Below are 14,757 nucleotides of genomic sequence, written 5' to 3' on the forward strand. Positions count from 1 at the left end.
GGCCAGGAAGATGGTCGCGATGGTCAAGACCATCGGGCTTGCGACGAGACCCTTGTGGTAGGGTCTCGTGGCCGCAAGCCCCAGAGAGATTTCGGCTCTAACAGAGCCGAAATCTCTCCCACTGACATCACTCGTGATGTCAGTGGGGCCGCCTCCGTTTGGGCAGCCACTCCCCCGGCCCGCCCACCAAAGGGGGCGAGCTGTCACTCAACATCGACAGCTCGCCCCCTTTGGTACGAGACCCGGAGCGACGGAGTGCCCGTCGCTATCCGGGTCTCGCGCATGCGCACGACGGAGCCGGCTCCGTCGTGCGCATGCGCACTGGCCCACCATCGACGCGGTTGCGAGCGCACATCGCTTGCGACCGGGTCAGGCGACGACCTGCGGCTTACCTGTTCCCCGGCTCTTCCGGCAGCAGTCGTGGGAGTCCCCTGAGCCTGGCTAGTACAGATTCTGGGGTCCTGCCGCGATCCCCAGATCTGTACTGGCGTTGCGGCGCCAGCGGGGTGTAGGAGCGGCAGCATGGACGTCTTCAATGCTTTGAAAATTAAATGAATAAATAAAAAAAACTCCAAATTAAACTTAGGGGGCTGCAAAGCAGCCCACCCTGCGCCAAGGGTGACCCGACTCCGGCCGGGCATCAACTGAAACTGAGGTGCCTGTGGCTCGGGGGCGGGGTATAGAGGAGGATGGACCCAAGTGCATCCTGGGAGCAGCAAAAGCTTTAACTGCGTGGTGCCCGTGGATCCAGATCCAGCTATACCCCAAGGTCAACCCTGTGGACTCCCCCTATGGACCCTGAAGTAGAAATATATGTCCCGTATAAAGCAGCTGTATATGAGCTAATGTAGCTATTAGTATTGGATATTCCAGATGGTGGTTAAATTGTATCCATATAGCTACTAGTGTTGCAAATAACTCAGTGGTATTTCCTTTGAGATTCACTCTGCACAAATAAGCACACTCCAGCTCTCCTTTCATCTAAGCTAGAAAAAGGCTATAGAGATCGCCAAAACGCATTGCTGCTCCCTCTGTTTGGAACATCTGAGATTCTATCTGCCTTCAGCTCCCAGGCGTCCATCTCCCACTATCACTAGGAATCTGGTTTAATATAAGCAGAAAGGGAGCGCTATATAGAGCCTGATCGACTCTCTGAGGGGTATTCAATATGAAACGTAAACTTCGCTGTCGAAGTTTACGTTGCATATCGGAGCTTTTCCTGGGATAAAGTATCGGGCGCGCGCCCGCTTTATCCCCGTATTCAATATAAAACCTACGAAAACGGGAACCTGCGAAGTGGGATTTGCGATAAAAAACGAAATTTATCTGGAATAAATTGTAGGGCCCCCTAAAACTGTAAAAACATGGGGGATCACTATGGGTACCCCCGTTTTAGCCTGCAAAGTTGCAGTGCACGTGCGCAAACTAGTACGATTGATTGGATTTTGCTCGCTCGCCCTGAAAAGACTGCTCAATGGAATGAGTGACAGCGCCATTTGTGGGTGGTAACAGGGGCAGGTGCTTGTGAACGGGGGAGTGGTGCTGCGAACGCAGGCGTGTCTGGGCGTCAGAACGGAGTTTAATGGATGTGCATAATTAGCAAAGTAGCGTCATTGAACACGGCACTTGGTTGTTTTTTACCCTGAACTGCCTGCAGTGCTTTTGGGAGGGTAAGGTCTACCTCAAGCGCTGCAAGCAGCTCCGATGGCTCTCGATGTTACCGATTAATCCTTCAAATACCAGAGGTGACGTGTGTTGCGAGTGGCAAGGGGGTGTCTTTATACACTAGTGAGCGCTTATTGCCGGGGCTCGCTAAGACATAGAGGGCATCCTTACGAGATGCAGTGCGAGCGCTTAATTTAAATATCCAGCCCCTTTTTGCCAGCGAGTGGCCGCAATTTGTGAGCAGGTCTGAATCAGGCCCTAAGTCCGATAATGTCACAACAGTGGCTTACATCAAGGAGACACTCGAAGTCGGGCAGCAATGACAGAAGTGTCACACATTCTGACATGGGCCAAGGGTCACCTCCCGGCCATCTCTGCAGTGTTCATTCCGGGAGTTCTCCATTGGGAAGCGGACTTCCTCATCCGTCACGACGTACATCCCAGGGGGCTGGTCTCTTCACCAAGAGATGTTTTAATCCTAGTGAGCAGAGGTGGCCCTCATGGCCTCCCGACACAATCACAGACTGCCGGTGTTTGGGTCCAGAACTGGAGATATCAAAGCAACTTTCGGCGATGCATTGTCAGTGAAGTGGACCTTCCAATTTGCGTACCTGTTCCCTCCGGTCTCCCTTCTTCCTCGAGTTCTTTGGAAGTTCAAACAAGATGGAGGTACTATCTTGCTGGTGACTCCAGCTTGACCTAGACATCACTGGTACTTACATTTTTGGAGTCTCTCCATTGACACTCCATTCCCGCTACCTCAACGTCTGGACCTGTTGTCTAAGGATCCTTGCCTTTTCCCGGACCTGGATCGTCTGTCTTTGACTGCGTCCCTACTGAGGTCCAAAGGATTCTCTGGCTCTGTCATCAGGATGCTTGGAGCATGTAAGCCAGCTTCTGCTGGGATCTACCACAGAGTGTGGTATACATATTTCTTATGGTATCGTACTAGTAGCTACGATCTTCAAGTGTTTAGGATTTCCAGAGTCCTGGCATTCCTTCAGGCTGGATTGGGTCTAGCCCTCCGCCTGACCTCCCTAAAAGTGCAGGTCTCTGCACTGACAGTATGGTTCCAATGTAGAATTGCTCCACTCCCGGGTATCCAGACCTTCCTTCAGGGTGTTCTCTGGATTCTACCTCCCTTTGTTCCCCCTAGGGGCTCCTTGGATTTGGCAGTAGTTCTGCGGGCCTCCATTTGAAACACTAGTTCCAGTAGACCTTGCATAGTTTATAGTTTAGACTCTCTTTCTTATGGCGTTTGCATCTGCCAGGAGAGTGTCGGAATTGGGAGCGTTCTCCTGTGGCTCCCTCTTCTAGATATTTCACCTGTGAGTCACACTCGCCTGTATTTCTTCCTAAAGTGGTTTCTAAGTTCTATATTTTTCAGGAACTTATTGTACTGGCTTTTCAGTCACTAGTCCTCTCGGTAGGTGAGGCCTCATTGGCTGTGGTCCGTGCTCTCAGGATTACGTGGACCGTACCAGTTCCTTTTGAAAATCAGACTCCTTATTTGTGCTCTATGAATTTCACAGGAAAGGATGGCCAATAAACAAACATTGGCTAGATGGCTTCGTATGACTCGTATCTCAGAGGCTTACACACAGGATGGCCTTCCTGTTCCGGCTTCTGTTACTGTTCATTCTACTCAGTCTGTGGGCCCCTCGTGGGTGGCTCGTCGTGGCGCCTCAGCTGTTCAGCCTTAAGGCGGCTACGTGGTCTTCCATCCAGACCTTTCTAAGGTTCTATGCATTAGATACCTTTGACTCTCAGGATGCTTCCTTTGGGCGCTGTATTCTCCTCTCAGCGAAGGAGCATCCCCACCCTTTAAAAGAACTGCTTTGGGACATCCCCAAGGTCTCTCTGTGGAGCCTATGGACCCTGAAGAATTAAATGAGAGTTATGGTAAGAACTTACCTTTTGTTAACTCTCTCTTTCTTCGAAGTCCACAGGGCACCCGCCCTGACGCACGTGGCTTCATATGGGCTATGTTACTGGTCACCGGTTTCCCATCTCCTTCTCTGTGAGTGTGGTTCTTGAGTGTTCCAGTCTTCTCTCTCTATCTTTCCTCCTCCGGCCTTTGGCTACTTACAAACTGAGGTGCCTCTGGCTTGGGGGCAGGGTTATAGGAAGAGTGGATCCAGTGAATCCTGGGAGCTGAAAATTTTAACTGCGTGGTGCCCGGATTTGGTTCCCAACCTATACCCCAAGTTCTCCCTGTGGACCCTATGGACTTCGATGAAAGAGAGTTAACAAAACTAAGTTCTTACCATTTCTCTCATTATAAGCAATCTGCAAAAAAAAAAACCAGATATTACTGCAGCATAGCATCTAGTTATACAGCATTGCAGGTTACCACGGTGACACATAGCATCTAGTTATACAGCATTGCAGGTTACCACGGTGACATATAGCATCTAGTTATACAGTATTGCTGGTTACCACGGTGACATATAGCATCTAGTTATACAGCATTGCAGGTTACCACGGTGACATATAGCATCTAGTTATACGGCATTGCAGGTTACCACGGTGACATATAGCATCTAGTTATACAGCATTGCAGGTTACCACGGTGACATATAGCGTCTAGTTATACAGCATTGCAGGTTACCACGGTGACACATAGCATCTAGTTATACAGCATTGCAGGTTACCACGGTGACACATAGCATCTAGTTATACAGCATTGCAGGTTACCACGGTGACATATAGCATGTAGTTATACAGCATTGCAGGTTACCACGGTGACATATAGCATCTAGTTATACAGCATTGCTGGTTACCACGGTGACATATAGCATCTAGTTATACAGCATTGCAGGTTACCACGGTGACATATAGCATCTAGTTATACGGCATTGCAGGTTACCACGGTGACATATAGCATCTAGTTATACGGCATTGCAGGTTACCACGGTGACATATAGCATCTAGTTATACGGCATTGCAGGTTACCACGGTGACATATAGCATCTAGTTAGACGGCATTGCAGGTTACCACGGTGACATATAGCATCTAGTTAGACGGCATTGCAGGTTACCACGGTGACACAGAGCATCTAGTTAGACGGCATTGCAGGTTACCACGGTGACACAGAGCATCTAGTTATACGGCATTGCAGGTTACCACGGTGACATATAGCATCTAGTTAGACGGCATTGCAGGTTACCACGGTGACATATAGCATGTAGTTATACGGCATTGCAGGTTACCACGGTGACATATAGCATCTAGTTATACGGCATTGCAGGTTACCACGGTGACACAGAGCATTTAGTTATACGGCATTGCAGGTTACCACGGAGACACATAGCATCTAGTTATACGGCATTGCAGGTTACCACGGAGACACATAGCATCTAGTTATACGGCATTGCAGGTTACCACGGAGACACATAGCATCTAGTTATACGGCATTGCAGGTTACCACGGTGACACATAGCATCTAGTTATACGGCATTGCAGGTTACCACGGTGACACGTAGCATCTAGTTATACGGCATTGCAGGTTACCACGGTGACACGTAGCATCTAGTTATACGGCATTGCAGGTTACCACGGTGACATGTAGCATCTAGTTATACGGCATTGCAGGTTACCACGGTGACATGTAGCATCTAGTTATACGGCATTGCAGGTTACCACGGTGACATGTAGCATCTAGTTATACGGCATTGCAGGTTACCACGGTGACATGTAGCATCTAGTTATACGGCATTGCAGGTTACCACGGTGACATATAGCATCTAGTTATACGGCATTGCAGGTTACCACGGTGACATATAGCATCTAGTTATACGGCATTGCAGGTTACCACGGTGACATATAGCATCTAGTTATACGGCATTGCTGGTTACCACGGTGACATATAGCATCTAGTTATACGGCATTGCAGGTTACCACGGTGACATATAGCATCTAGTTATACGGCATTGCTGGTTACCACGGTGACATATAGCAGCCAGTTGTTACTAAGGTAAAAGTAATAAGCTTTTCCTGCGCTTGTGATGTACTAAGCAGCTCAGTAGTGTAAGGATAGGATATAATATGATTATACCGAGCGCTGATATTTATGTGGAGGTAATCCTTATATATAAAGAAGAAATACACATACATACATCAGCACAAGCACTGAGATTATGTGTATAGCTCCTATGAGAATATGTGGAAGGACGGCTCCCTGTGAGGGTGATGTGTAACAGCAATCACAAGGTGACCTGTCCCTACCGTACCCTAAGATAGTCGTCTTCTTCCTGTATACGGTCCGGTACATACCGGGCAGGTACGCCTGTAACACCCGTTCTGTGGTCAGTCTGACGCCTGATAAGATGGGGCCAGGTTACCGCCGATGATGATCGTATGCAGCGTGCTGAGTTGTGTCGCCACTGGATGATATCACTAGCCATCCGATGTTAGGAAGGGAAGTTTCCAGTTAATCGCTGTCCACTGCCCACTCGTTACCAACGCGTTTCACACGGTTTGGTGCTTTCTCAGGGATAGGACTGATCTTCCATTTCTCCATATTTATACTAAACACTTTCTAAAAATCATACAGAACGTATCAGCTGTAGCTGGTGGTCAGTATCCTCAGTAGATGGTTATTAGTGTCACATATAATACAGCTGGAGCAGAACCTGGTGTTACTATAATACAGCTGGAGCAGTCACTGCTCGGTGGGTAACAGACTATAGAGAAAGGGAGGTGTCCGGTGCACTCAGACCCCCCATACAAAACGTAGCAGCTGTAGCTGGTGGTCAGTACCCTCAGTAGGTGGTTATTAGTGTTACATATAATACAGGTGGAGCAGACCCTGGTGTTACTATAATACAGCTGGAGCAGTCACTGCTCGGTGGGTAACAGACTATAGAGATAGGGAGGTGTCCAGAGCACTCAGACCCCCCCATACAGAACGTATCAGCTGTAGCTGGCGGTCAGTACCCTCAGTAGGTGGTTATTAGTGTGGAAGTGACAGAATACACAGAGAGACACCATAGTGTACACCGGGTGATGTATAAGATGCACAGACGTCCTCTGTAATAGGCCCTGCTGACTCCTCACCTGTCTGAGACTTTGTATTGGTGTAATGGGTGCTTAGTACCTTGTGTGTAGGGGACCAGCATCCTTAGGGAACAGTGCATGTTTTCCAGGTCTCCTCACAGAATCACCAGTGAGATAACTATCACCGACCTGTTTGGAGCTCCCTCTGCTTCCCACACTTTCTCTCTTACTACCCTGGGTCTAGGGGATGGGAACCATGACAGTGCATGTTTTCCAGGTCTCCTCACAGAATCACCAGAGGTAATTGGCACCACCTGTGGATTGTTTAAAGGATATATGGAAATTATTACAGATGTGGGAGCAGAGAAAATAAGATGGGTGATTGCACACAAGTTGCCCAGATATTAGGAGACAGAGGAATAGGGCAGTAGTGGGGGAGAGAGGCTGGCTGGGAAATGTGGTGTGCTATCGGAGGGCGTATAATGGGGGTGAGGGAGCAAAGAAGTAGGGTAAAATGATGGGTGCAGAGCTGGTAAGTACCTTAACCCCACCCTGTCCTCTCCACCCCCTCCTGTCCTCTCCCCCCCCCCCTTATCCTAACCCTCCCTTTGTGGTGAATAACCCTAACCACCCCTCCCTAGTGCCTAACCCTAACCTCCCCCCGGGTGGTGCCTAACTCTAACCACCACCCCCCTTCCCGCACCCTAAACCTAACCCTCCCGGGGTGTACCTAATCCTAACTCCCCCCCCGGTGGTTAGGGACAATGATATAACATATCTGATACACACTGGTGTATAGTGATCAGTGTGTATCAGGTGTGTGATATCAGTGTGACTTGTGTATAGTGATGATCAGTGTGTATCAGGTGTGTGATATCAGTGTGGCCTGCGTATAGTGTTCAGTGTGTATTAGGTGGGTGATGTGTGTGTGTGTGTTTTTCCTGTTTCAATATGATATATACTCTAATCTTTATTCTAATTATATTTTTAATAGCCAACTGAGCTTGGAGAAACCAGATAATCTTTACAAGAAGTCACGTGAGGGTGAGACGTGTCCTGTATAAATAGGATGGACACTGACAGAAGTCACATGACTGAGTGTATACTAAATCTCACTCTGGAGATCATCTACCTGCTGACTGGGGAGGTGAGAGAGTATGGGAGTGTCACAGTGACATCACTTATATCTATAGTAATAATACAGGGACATGACTGGGGAGGTGAGGGGATCTGGGAGTGTCACAGTGACATCACTTATATCTATAGTAATAATACAGGGACATGACTGGGGAGGTGAGGGGATCTGGGAGTGTCACAGTGACATCACTTATATCTATAGCAATAATACAGGGACATGACTGGGGAGGTGAGGGAATCCGGGAGTGTCACAGTGACATCACTTATATCTATAGTAATAATACAGGGACATGACTGGGGAGGTGAGGGGATCCGGGAGTGTCACAGTGACATCACTTATATCTATAGTAAGAATACAGGGACATGACTGGGGAGGTGAGAGGATCTGGGAATGTCACAGTGACATCACTTATATCTATAGTAATAATACAGGGACATGACTGGGGAGGTGACGAGATCTGGGAGTGTCACAGTGACATCACTTATATCTATAGTAATAATACAGGGACATGACTGGGGAGGTGAGGGGATCTGGGAGTGTCACAGTGACATCACTTATATGTATAGTAATAATACAGGGACATGTCTGGGGAGGTGAGGGGATCTGGGAGTGTCACAGTGACATCACTTATATCTATAGTAATAATACAGGGACATGACTGGGGAGGTGAGAGGATCTGGGAGTGTCACAGTGACATCACTTATATCTATAGTAATAATACAGGGACATGACTGGGGAGGTGAGAGGGTCTGGGAGTGTCACAGTGACATCACTTATATCTATAGTAATAATACAGGGACATGACTGGGGAGGTGAGGGGATCTGGGAGTGTCACAGTGACATCACTTATATCTATAGTAATAATACAGGGACATGACTGGGGAGGTGAGGGGATCTGGGAGTGTCACAGTGACATCACTTATATCTATAGTAATAATACAGGGACATGACTGGGGAGGTGAGAAGATCTGGGAGTGTCACAGTGACATCACTTATATCTATAGTAATAATACAGGGAGATATAGTATCAGTGCCTCAGTCCTCACAGGAGCTGGGATATATCTCATTGCTCACAGTATCGTGTTTTGTTTCTTTTCTATCACTGAAATGAAGATGGCAGGAGATGTGCTAGATTCTGTCTACTTTCCTATATATTGTAAACCGTTACAAATACGATTAGTCAGACAGACCCTACTTGCATATTATGCACTGATGACACCTCAATAAATGGGTCCATGAGTATAATTTTACCCTTTTATTTATGTCTCCCTCATTACACAGGATTACACAGTAGTAAAGAAGACATCCGGTAAGTGTCAGATGCCCAGCAGCCGTCTCCATGTTTCAGGAGGACTGAGCAGGACCCAGAACCCCATCACTGTGCCTCCACCTCACTCACTGATACAGGAGAGACACAATGACCAGAAGATCCTGGAACTCACCAATAGGATCATTCAGCTGCTTACTGGAGAGGTGACTGCTGGGAATGGGACATTATGCAGTAACACCAGGGGATGTGTATGGATGATGACTGGAGAGGTGACTGCTGGGAATGGGACATTATACAGTAACACCAGGGGGTGTGTCTGGGTGATGACTGGAGAGGTGACTGCTGGGAATAGGACATTATAGAGTAACACCACGGGATGTGTCTGGGTGATGACTGTATCATTGTGTGTGTCAGGTTCCTATAAAGTGTCAGGATGTTACTGTCTATGTCTCCATGCAGGAGGGGGAGTATATAGAGGAACACAGGGGTCTGTACAAGGACGTGATGATGGAGAATCACCGGCCCCTCACATCACTGGGTAAGAGGAGACTGTCATTTATTGTACAGGGGAGAGCAGGTATGGGGACCCCCTATATACACACATCACCTGATAATCACATATATACAATGTACCCAGTCACTGTGTGTCTCCTACAGATGGACCCAGTAACAGCAATACCCCAGAGAGATGTCCCCGTCCTCTTTATTCCCAGGATTGTACAGAGGAGAATCACAGGATCCCACAGGAGCATCAGGTAGCTGGGATTTAGGGTGTCACCAATATACCACAGTGTCTTTATATGATCTGTTGGAAGCTGTGTGTGTCTTATTAACCATAATTCTTATACTTAATGCAATTTAATGAAATCTGACATTTTTAAACTTTATTTTATTGTTTTGTGGGTTACTTAGGGTGAAAGTCTGGCTAATATAAAGGCAGAAGATATAGAGGGAGAAGAAGAGATGTCTGTGACTGATGTAAAGGCTGAAAATATAGAGGGAGAAGAAGAGACGTATGTGACTGATATGAAGACAGAAGATATAGAGGGAGAAGAAGAGACGTATGTAACTGATATGAAGGCTGATAATATAGAGGGAGAAGAAGAGACGTATGTGACTGATATGAAGACAGAAGGTATAGAGGAAGAAGAAGAGATGTATGTGACTGATATGAAGGCAGAAGATATAGAGGGAGAAGAAGAGAGGTATGTGACTGATATGAAGGTAGAAGATATAGAGGGAAAAGGGACGTATGTGACTGATATGAAGGTAGAAGATATAGACAGAGAAGAAGAGACGTATGTGACTGATATGAAGGTAGAAGTTATAGACAGAGAAGAAGAGACGTATGTGATGGGTGATCAGCACTGTAAGGAGGAGGAAATCCCTACATATATCAGTACAGGTGAGTAATAAACACTCAGCAAAGAGTCATATATGCTTCTTGCTTAGTCACTACAACAGTACAAAGTAATGAGGGAAATGTATCTGCCCAGTGGCGGAGTCAGGAGCCATCAGCCCCTATTATACTCCTGCTCTTCCCCTCACATCATGTCACTGTGTGTTACCAGCCCAGAGATCTGACCAGTCTCCTCCCCACACTCTCTGGTGTATCTCGTACATCAGGAGCCATCAGCCCCTATTATACTCCTGCTCTCACCGTCACATCATGTCACTGTGTGTTACCAGCCCAGAGATCTGACCAGTCTTCTCCCCACACTCTCTGGTGTATATCATACATCAGGAGCCATCAGCCTCTATTATACTCCTGCTCTCCCCCTCACATCATGTCACTGTGTGTTACCAGCCCAGAGATCTGACCAGTCTCCTCCCCACACTCTCTGGTGTATCTCGTACATCAGGAGCCATCAGCCCCTATTATACTCCTGCTCTCACCGTCACATCATGTCACTGTGTGTTACCAGCCCAGAGATCTGACCAGTCTCCTCCCCACACTCTCTGTGTATCTCATACATTAGAAGCCATCAGCCCCTAGTATACTCCTGCTCTCTATCATTTAAACATTTTAGAAGTCAACACTTCATTGATCGTACAGACAAGACAGCAGGGAAAATACAAATGTATCTTTATTGTGAGTTATGGTAGTAATACAATACAGTACATCACACTAAGTGGTACCTAAAGCAGTCGCCATGTTAATGACCAGTCCCTTAGATCAGATGTTACTCACACAGTGTACCTGGGAGGGGGCAGCAGCCCACACCCCAAGTACTGACGGATGTCAGTCACTGCAATCACCTCCTGCATGCCCATCCAGTGACACAACTCTCATGTGCAATGTTCTGCAGAAGTGTGAGGGGATCCCTAGTCCAGCAGCCTAACACTGCCAAGGCCTGGTCTTCTTCCCACTGTACCATCCTGTAATACCGTCCTGCTGGCAGGAGACAAAGCACTGCTCTCCAGTATCTTGTAGGAGCCTAAACTCCACCCCGAGAGGACGTTACAAGTATTGAGCCCCAACCCCCTCCTGTCCTTGTAATACAGCTCAGTGCCCACAATGTAGGTGTACACCCCTGTGCAGGTAACTCAGTGTGTACCCTGGTATTTGGTATCCCTGCAGGGGGGCAGGGTGTGATGTACACTCCCCCTGATTACTAGTTACCCCCTGTGGTGTGGATTGGTAATGAGGAGGGGTATCTATGATAATGAGGGGTCCCTCCTCTAGTTATCTCCTCATAGTCATGTGTGACATCCCGCGCCCTCCAGCTGTTCTGTGCTTCCTGCCTCAGAGACAGACAGAGGACATGGCCACAGATAGACTTCCTCTAATACCTGTCATATGTCTCCTGGCAATGTTGCATATACACAACATGACAGCCTAACTGTACACATTACTGCTATACACCCCCTTACGTGCTGTCTATACCCCTCACCCACAGTATATCCTGCACATGTGTAAAGCCTGTGAAATACCCAATGCCAACTGACGAGGGCTGTAACAGCTGGGTGGTGTGGTTTTCTTTATATTTTAAGACGAGAGTCATCTTTGTTATTTTGTAAATGTATCATAATTACTTGTAATCTGGAAAAAGAAACAGAACCACTAAATATTGAGAACTTAGTAATAGTAGGAATTCTATCCATACACTTTATTTTATTTCCTACAGATGGACGCACAATCAAGAATACCTCGGAGGGAGATCTCATTTTGTGTCCTAATTTTAAGATCGAAGATAACATCAGACAGGATTCTCTAGGAGACATCGCCATTACTCTAAATTTGCATCCAGTACCTCACAGTGCGGATATATCATCTGGTCCCTCTAATCATGAGGAATATTCCCCTGATACCTCCAATATTGCTACACACAGTACAGCTCACAGAGGTGATAAAAGCTTTCTCTGTTCTGAATGTGGGAAATCTTTCACAAGGAAAACATATCTTGTTACACATCAAAGAACTCATACAGGGGAGAAACCATTTCCATGCTCTGAATGTGGGAAATGTTTTACACAGAAATCGCATCTTGTTATACATCAGAGATATCACACAGGTGAGAAACCATTTCCATGTTCTGAGTGTGGGAAATGTTTTACAATTACATCAGATCTTGTTGCACATCAGAGAAGCCACACAGGGGAGAAACCATATCTATGCTCTGAGTGTGGGAAATGTTTTATACGAAAATCAAATTTTGTTACACATCAGAGAATTCACACAGGTGAGAAACCATTTCCATGTTCTAAGTGTGGGAAATGTTTTACACGGAAATCAAATCTTATTACACATCAAAAAATACATAAAAAAATATGACCTGATAGACCTGAAACATAATACTTTAAATACTTCAAACTCTTCAACACTTTTGGCTAAGTTTCTGTGCAATAGTAGAATGAACAATACACAGTGCAGTCAGTAGACTAAACATAGGCACATTTTACACCCAACAATCAACCTTTATTAAAGGGAAGTATATATTACACAGTCATGGACAACAGAAGGGAACAGACAAAGGACTGAACAGGGAGGGAAAGATGTATTTTGTGTTGCTAACCAAAAGCAAGTAATCCTCAGTCTCCTTGTACTCTAGCTAAGAGATCCATGTGGAGACAAATTCCCAATGTCAGTCCATCGTGGAGAACATCACATCTTCCATCTGATGTTATACGTATGTGATGTAATGAGTTGCTGTAATTGTCATTACCTGTGTGTGATGGGGATCAGTGAAGCATAGATTATAGTAACACACTGCCTGTTATATACTCACACACACAGTGCTATGTATGTCCTTTCATCACTCTGCATTTCATTCCACTGACCAATTGTCTCAGATGTAGTCTTATCAGCCAGACTATATCTTACCAATCAGTCTTAGGGGGCAACTAGCTGAGGGGGCAACTAACTGTGGTAATACACAAAGTGTGCAATAACTAAGGGTTTTTTAAACAGTTTAAAAAAACAGTGTAATACACTGATCACCATCTTTGACCAGGTAATTTCATAATCAAACCTGACATTTGTTTATGTCCTGTCCTACAAATTTCACCTTTTTCTCCAAAATCAACATGTTTTAAAAATTGATTGTTCTAATATCACTCCATGGTATCTTCTCTAAGGCTATTACATCCGTCACTCTCCCTGTATATCACCCCTCTGTACACATTGCCTCCTCATTACTCTCCTCCCCTCTTATATACACACATGAGCTTTTTCCTATATCACTCCATGGTATATTCTCTAAGGCTATTACATCCATCACTCTCCCTGTATGTCACCCCTCTGTACACATTGCCTCCTCATTACTCTACTCCCCTCTTATATACACACATGAGATTTTTCCTATATCACTCCATGGTATCTTCTCTAAGGCTATTACATCCGTCACTCTCCCTGTATATCACCCCTCTGTACACATTGCCTCCTGATTACTCTCCTCCCCTCTTATATACACACATGAGCTTTTTCCTATATCACTCCATGGTATATTCTCTAAGGCTATTACATCCATCACTCTCCCTGTATGTCACCCCTCTGTACACATTGCCTCCTCATTACTCTACTCCCCTCTTATATACACACATGAGATTTTTCCTATATCACTCCATGGTATCTTCTCTAAGGCTATTACATCCGTCACTCTCCCTGTATATCACCCCTCTGTACACATTGCCTCCTCATTACTCTCCTCCCCTCTTATATACACACATGAGCTTTTTCCTATATCACTCCATGGTATATTCTCTAAGGCTATTACATCCATCACTCTCCCTGTATCTCTCCCCTCTGTACACATTGCCTCCTCATTACTCTACTCCCCTCTTATATACACACATGAGCTTTTTCCTATATCACTCCATGGTATCTTCTCTAAGGCTATTACATCCGTCACTCTCCCTGTATCTCACCCCTCTGTACACATTGCCTCCTCATTACTCTACTCCCCTCTTATATACACACATGAGCTTTTTCCTATATCACTCCATGGTATCTTCTCTAAGGCTATTACATCTGTCACTCTCCCTGTATGTCACCCCTCTGTACACATTGCCTCCTCATTACTCTACTCCCCTCTTATATACACACATGAGCTTTTTCCTATATCACTCCATGGTATCTTCTCTAAGGCTATTACATCTGTCACTCTCCCTGTATGTCACCCCTCTGTACACATTGCCTCCTCATTACTCTACCCCCCTCTTATATACACACATGAGCTTTCTTGT

General features: G+C 46.0%; 3 protein-coding genes across 3 annotated transcripts in view; 2 read left to right on the forward strand and 1 right to left on the reverse strand.

Moving 5' to 3' along the window:
• The window catches only part of LOC148443297 (uncharacterized), an 84,335-nt gene extending 71,169 nt beyond the window's left edge, over positions 1 to 13,166 (forward strand). Inside the window, exon 5 of the mRNA XM_088463011.1 lies at positions 12,493 to 13,166. Coding sequence (XP_088319137.1) covers positions 12,493 to 12,847 — 355 coding nt within the window. The 3' untranslated portion in view covers positions 12,848 to 13,166. The remainder of the gene's footprint in view (positions 1 to 12,492) is intronic.
• Positions 1 to 14,757, reverse strand: part of LOC148443298 (uncharacterized) — a 96,518-nt gene that overhangs the window by 21,643 nt on the left and 60,118 nt on the right. The window contains exon 8 of the mRNA XM_088462997.1: positions 12,978 to 12,989. Coding sequence (XP_088319123.1) covers positions 12,978 to 12,989 — 12 coding nt within the window. The remainder of the gene's footprint in view (positions 1 to 12,977; positions 12,990 to 14,757) is intronic.
• Positions 7,734 to 9,842, forward strand: LOC148443299 (oocyte zinc finger protein XlCOF29-like). The gene is made up of 4 exons (XM_088463017.1): positions 7,734 to 7,811; positions 9,084 to 9,275; positions 9,532 to 9,610; positions 9,730 to 9,842. Exons 1-4 carry the CDS (start codon positions 7,734 to 7,736, stop codon positions 9,840 to 9,842), a joined length of 462 nt encoding a protein of 153 aa, XP_088319143.1.

Source organism: Taudactylus pleione, unplaced genomic scaffold, assembly GCF_031769625.1.
Source record: "Taudactylus pleione unplaced genomic scaffold, aTauple2 ptg001312l, whole genome shotgun sequence".
Classification (NCBI taxonomy): domain Eukaryota; kingdom Metazoa; phylum Chordata; class Amphibia; order Anura; family Myobatrachidae; genus Taudactylus; species Taudactylus pleione.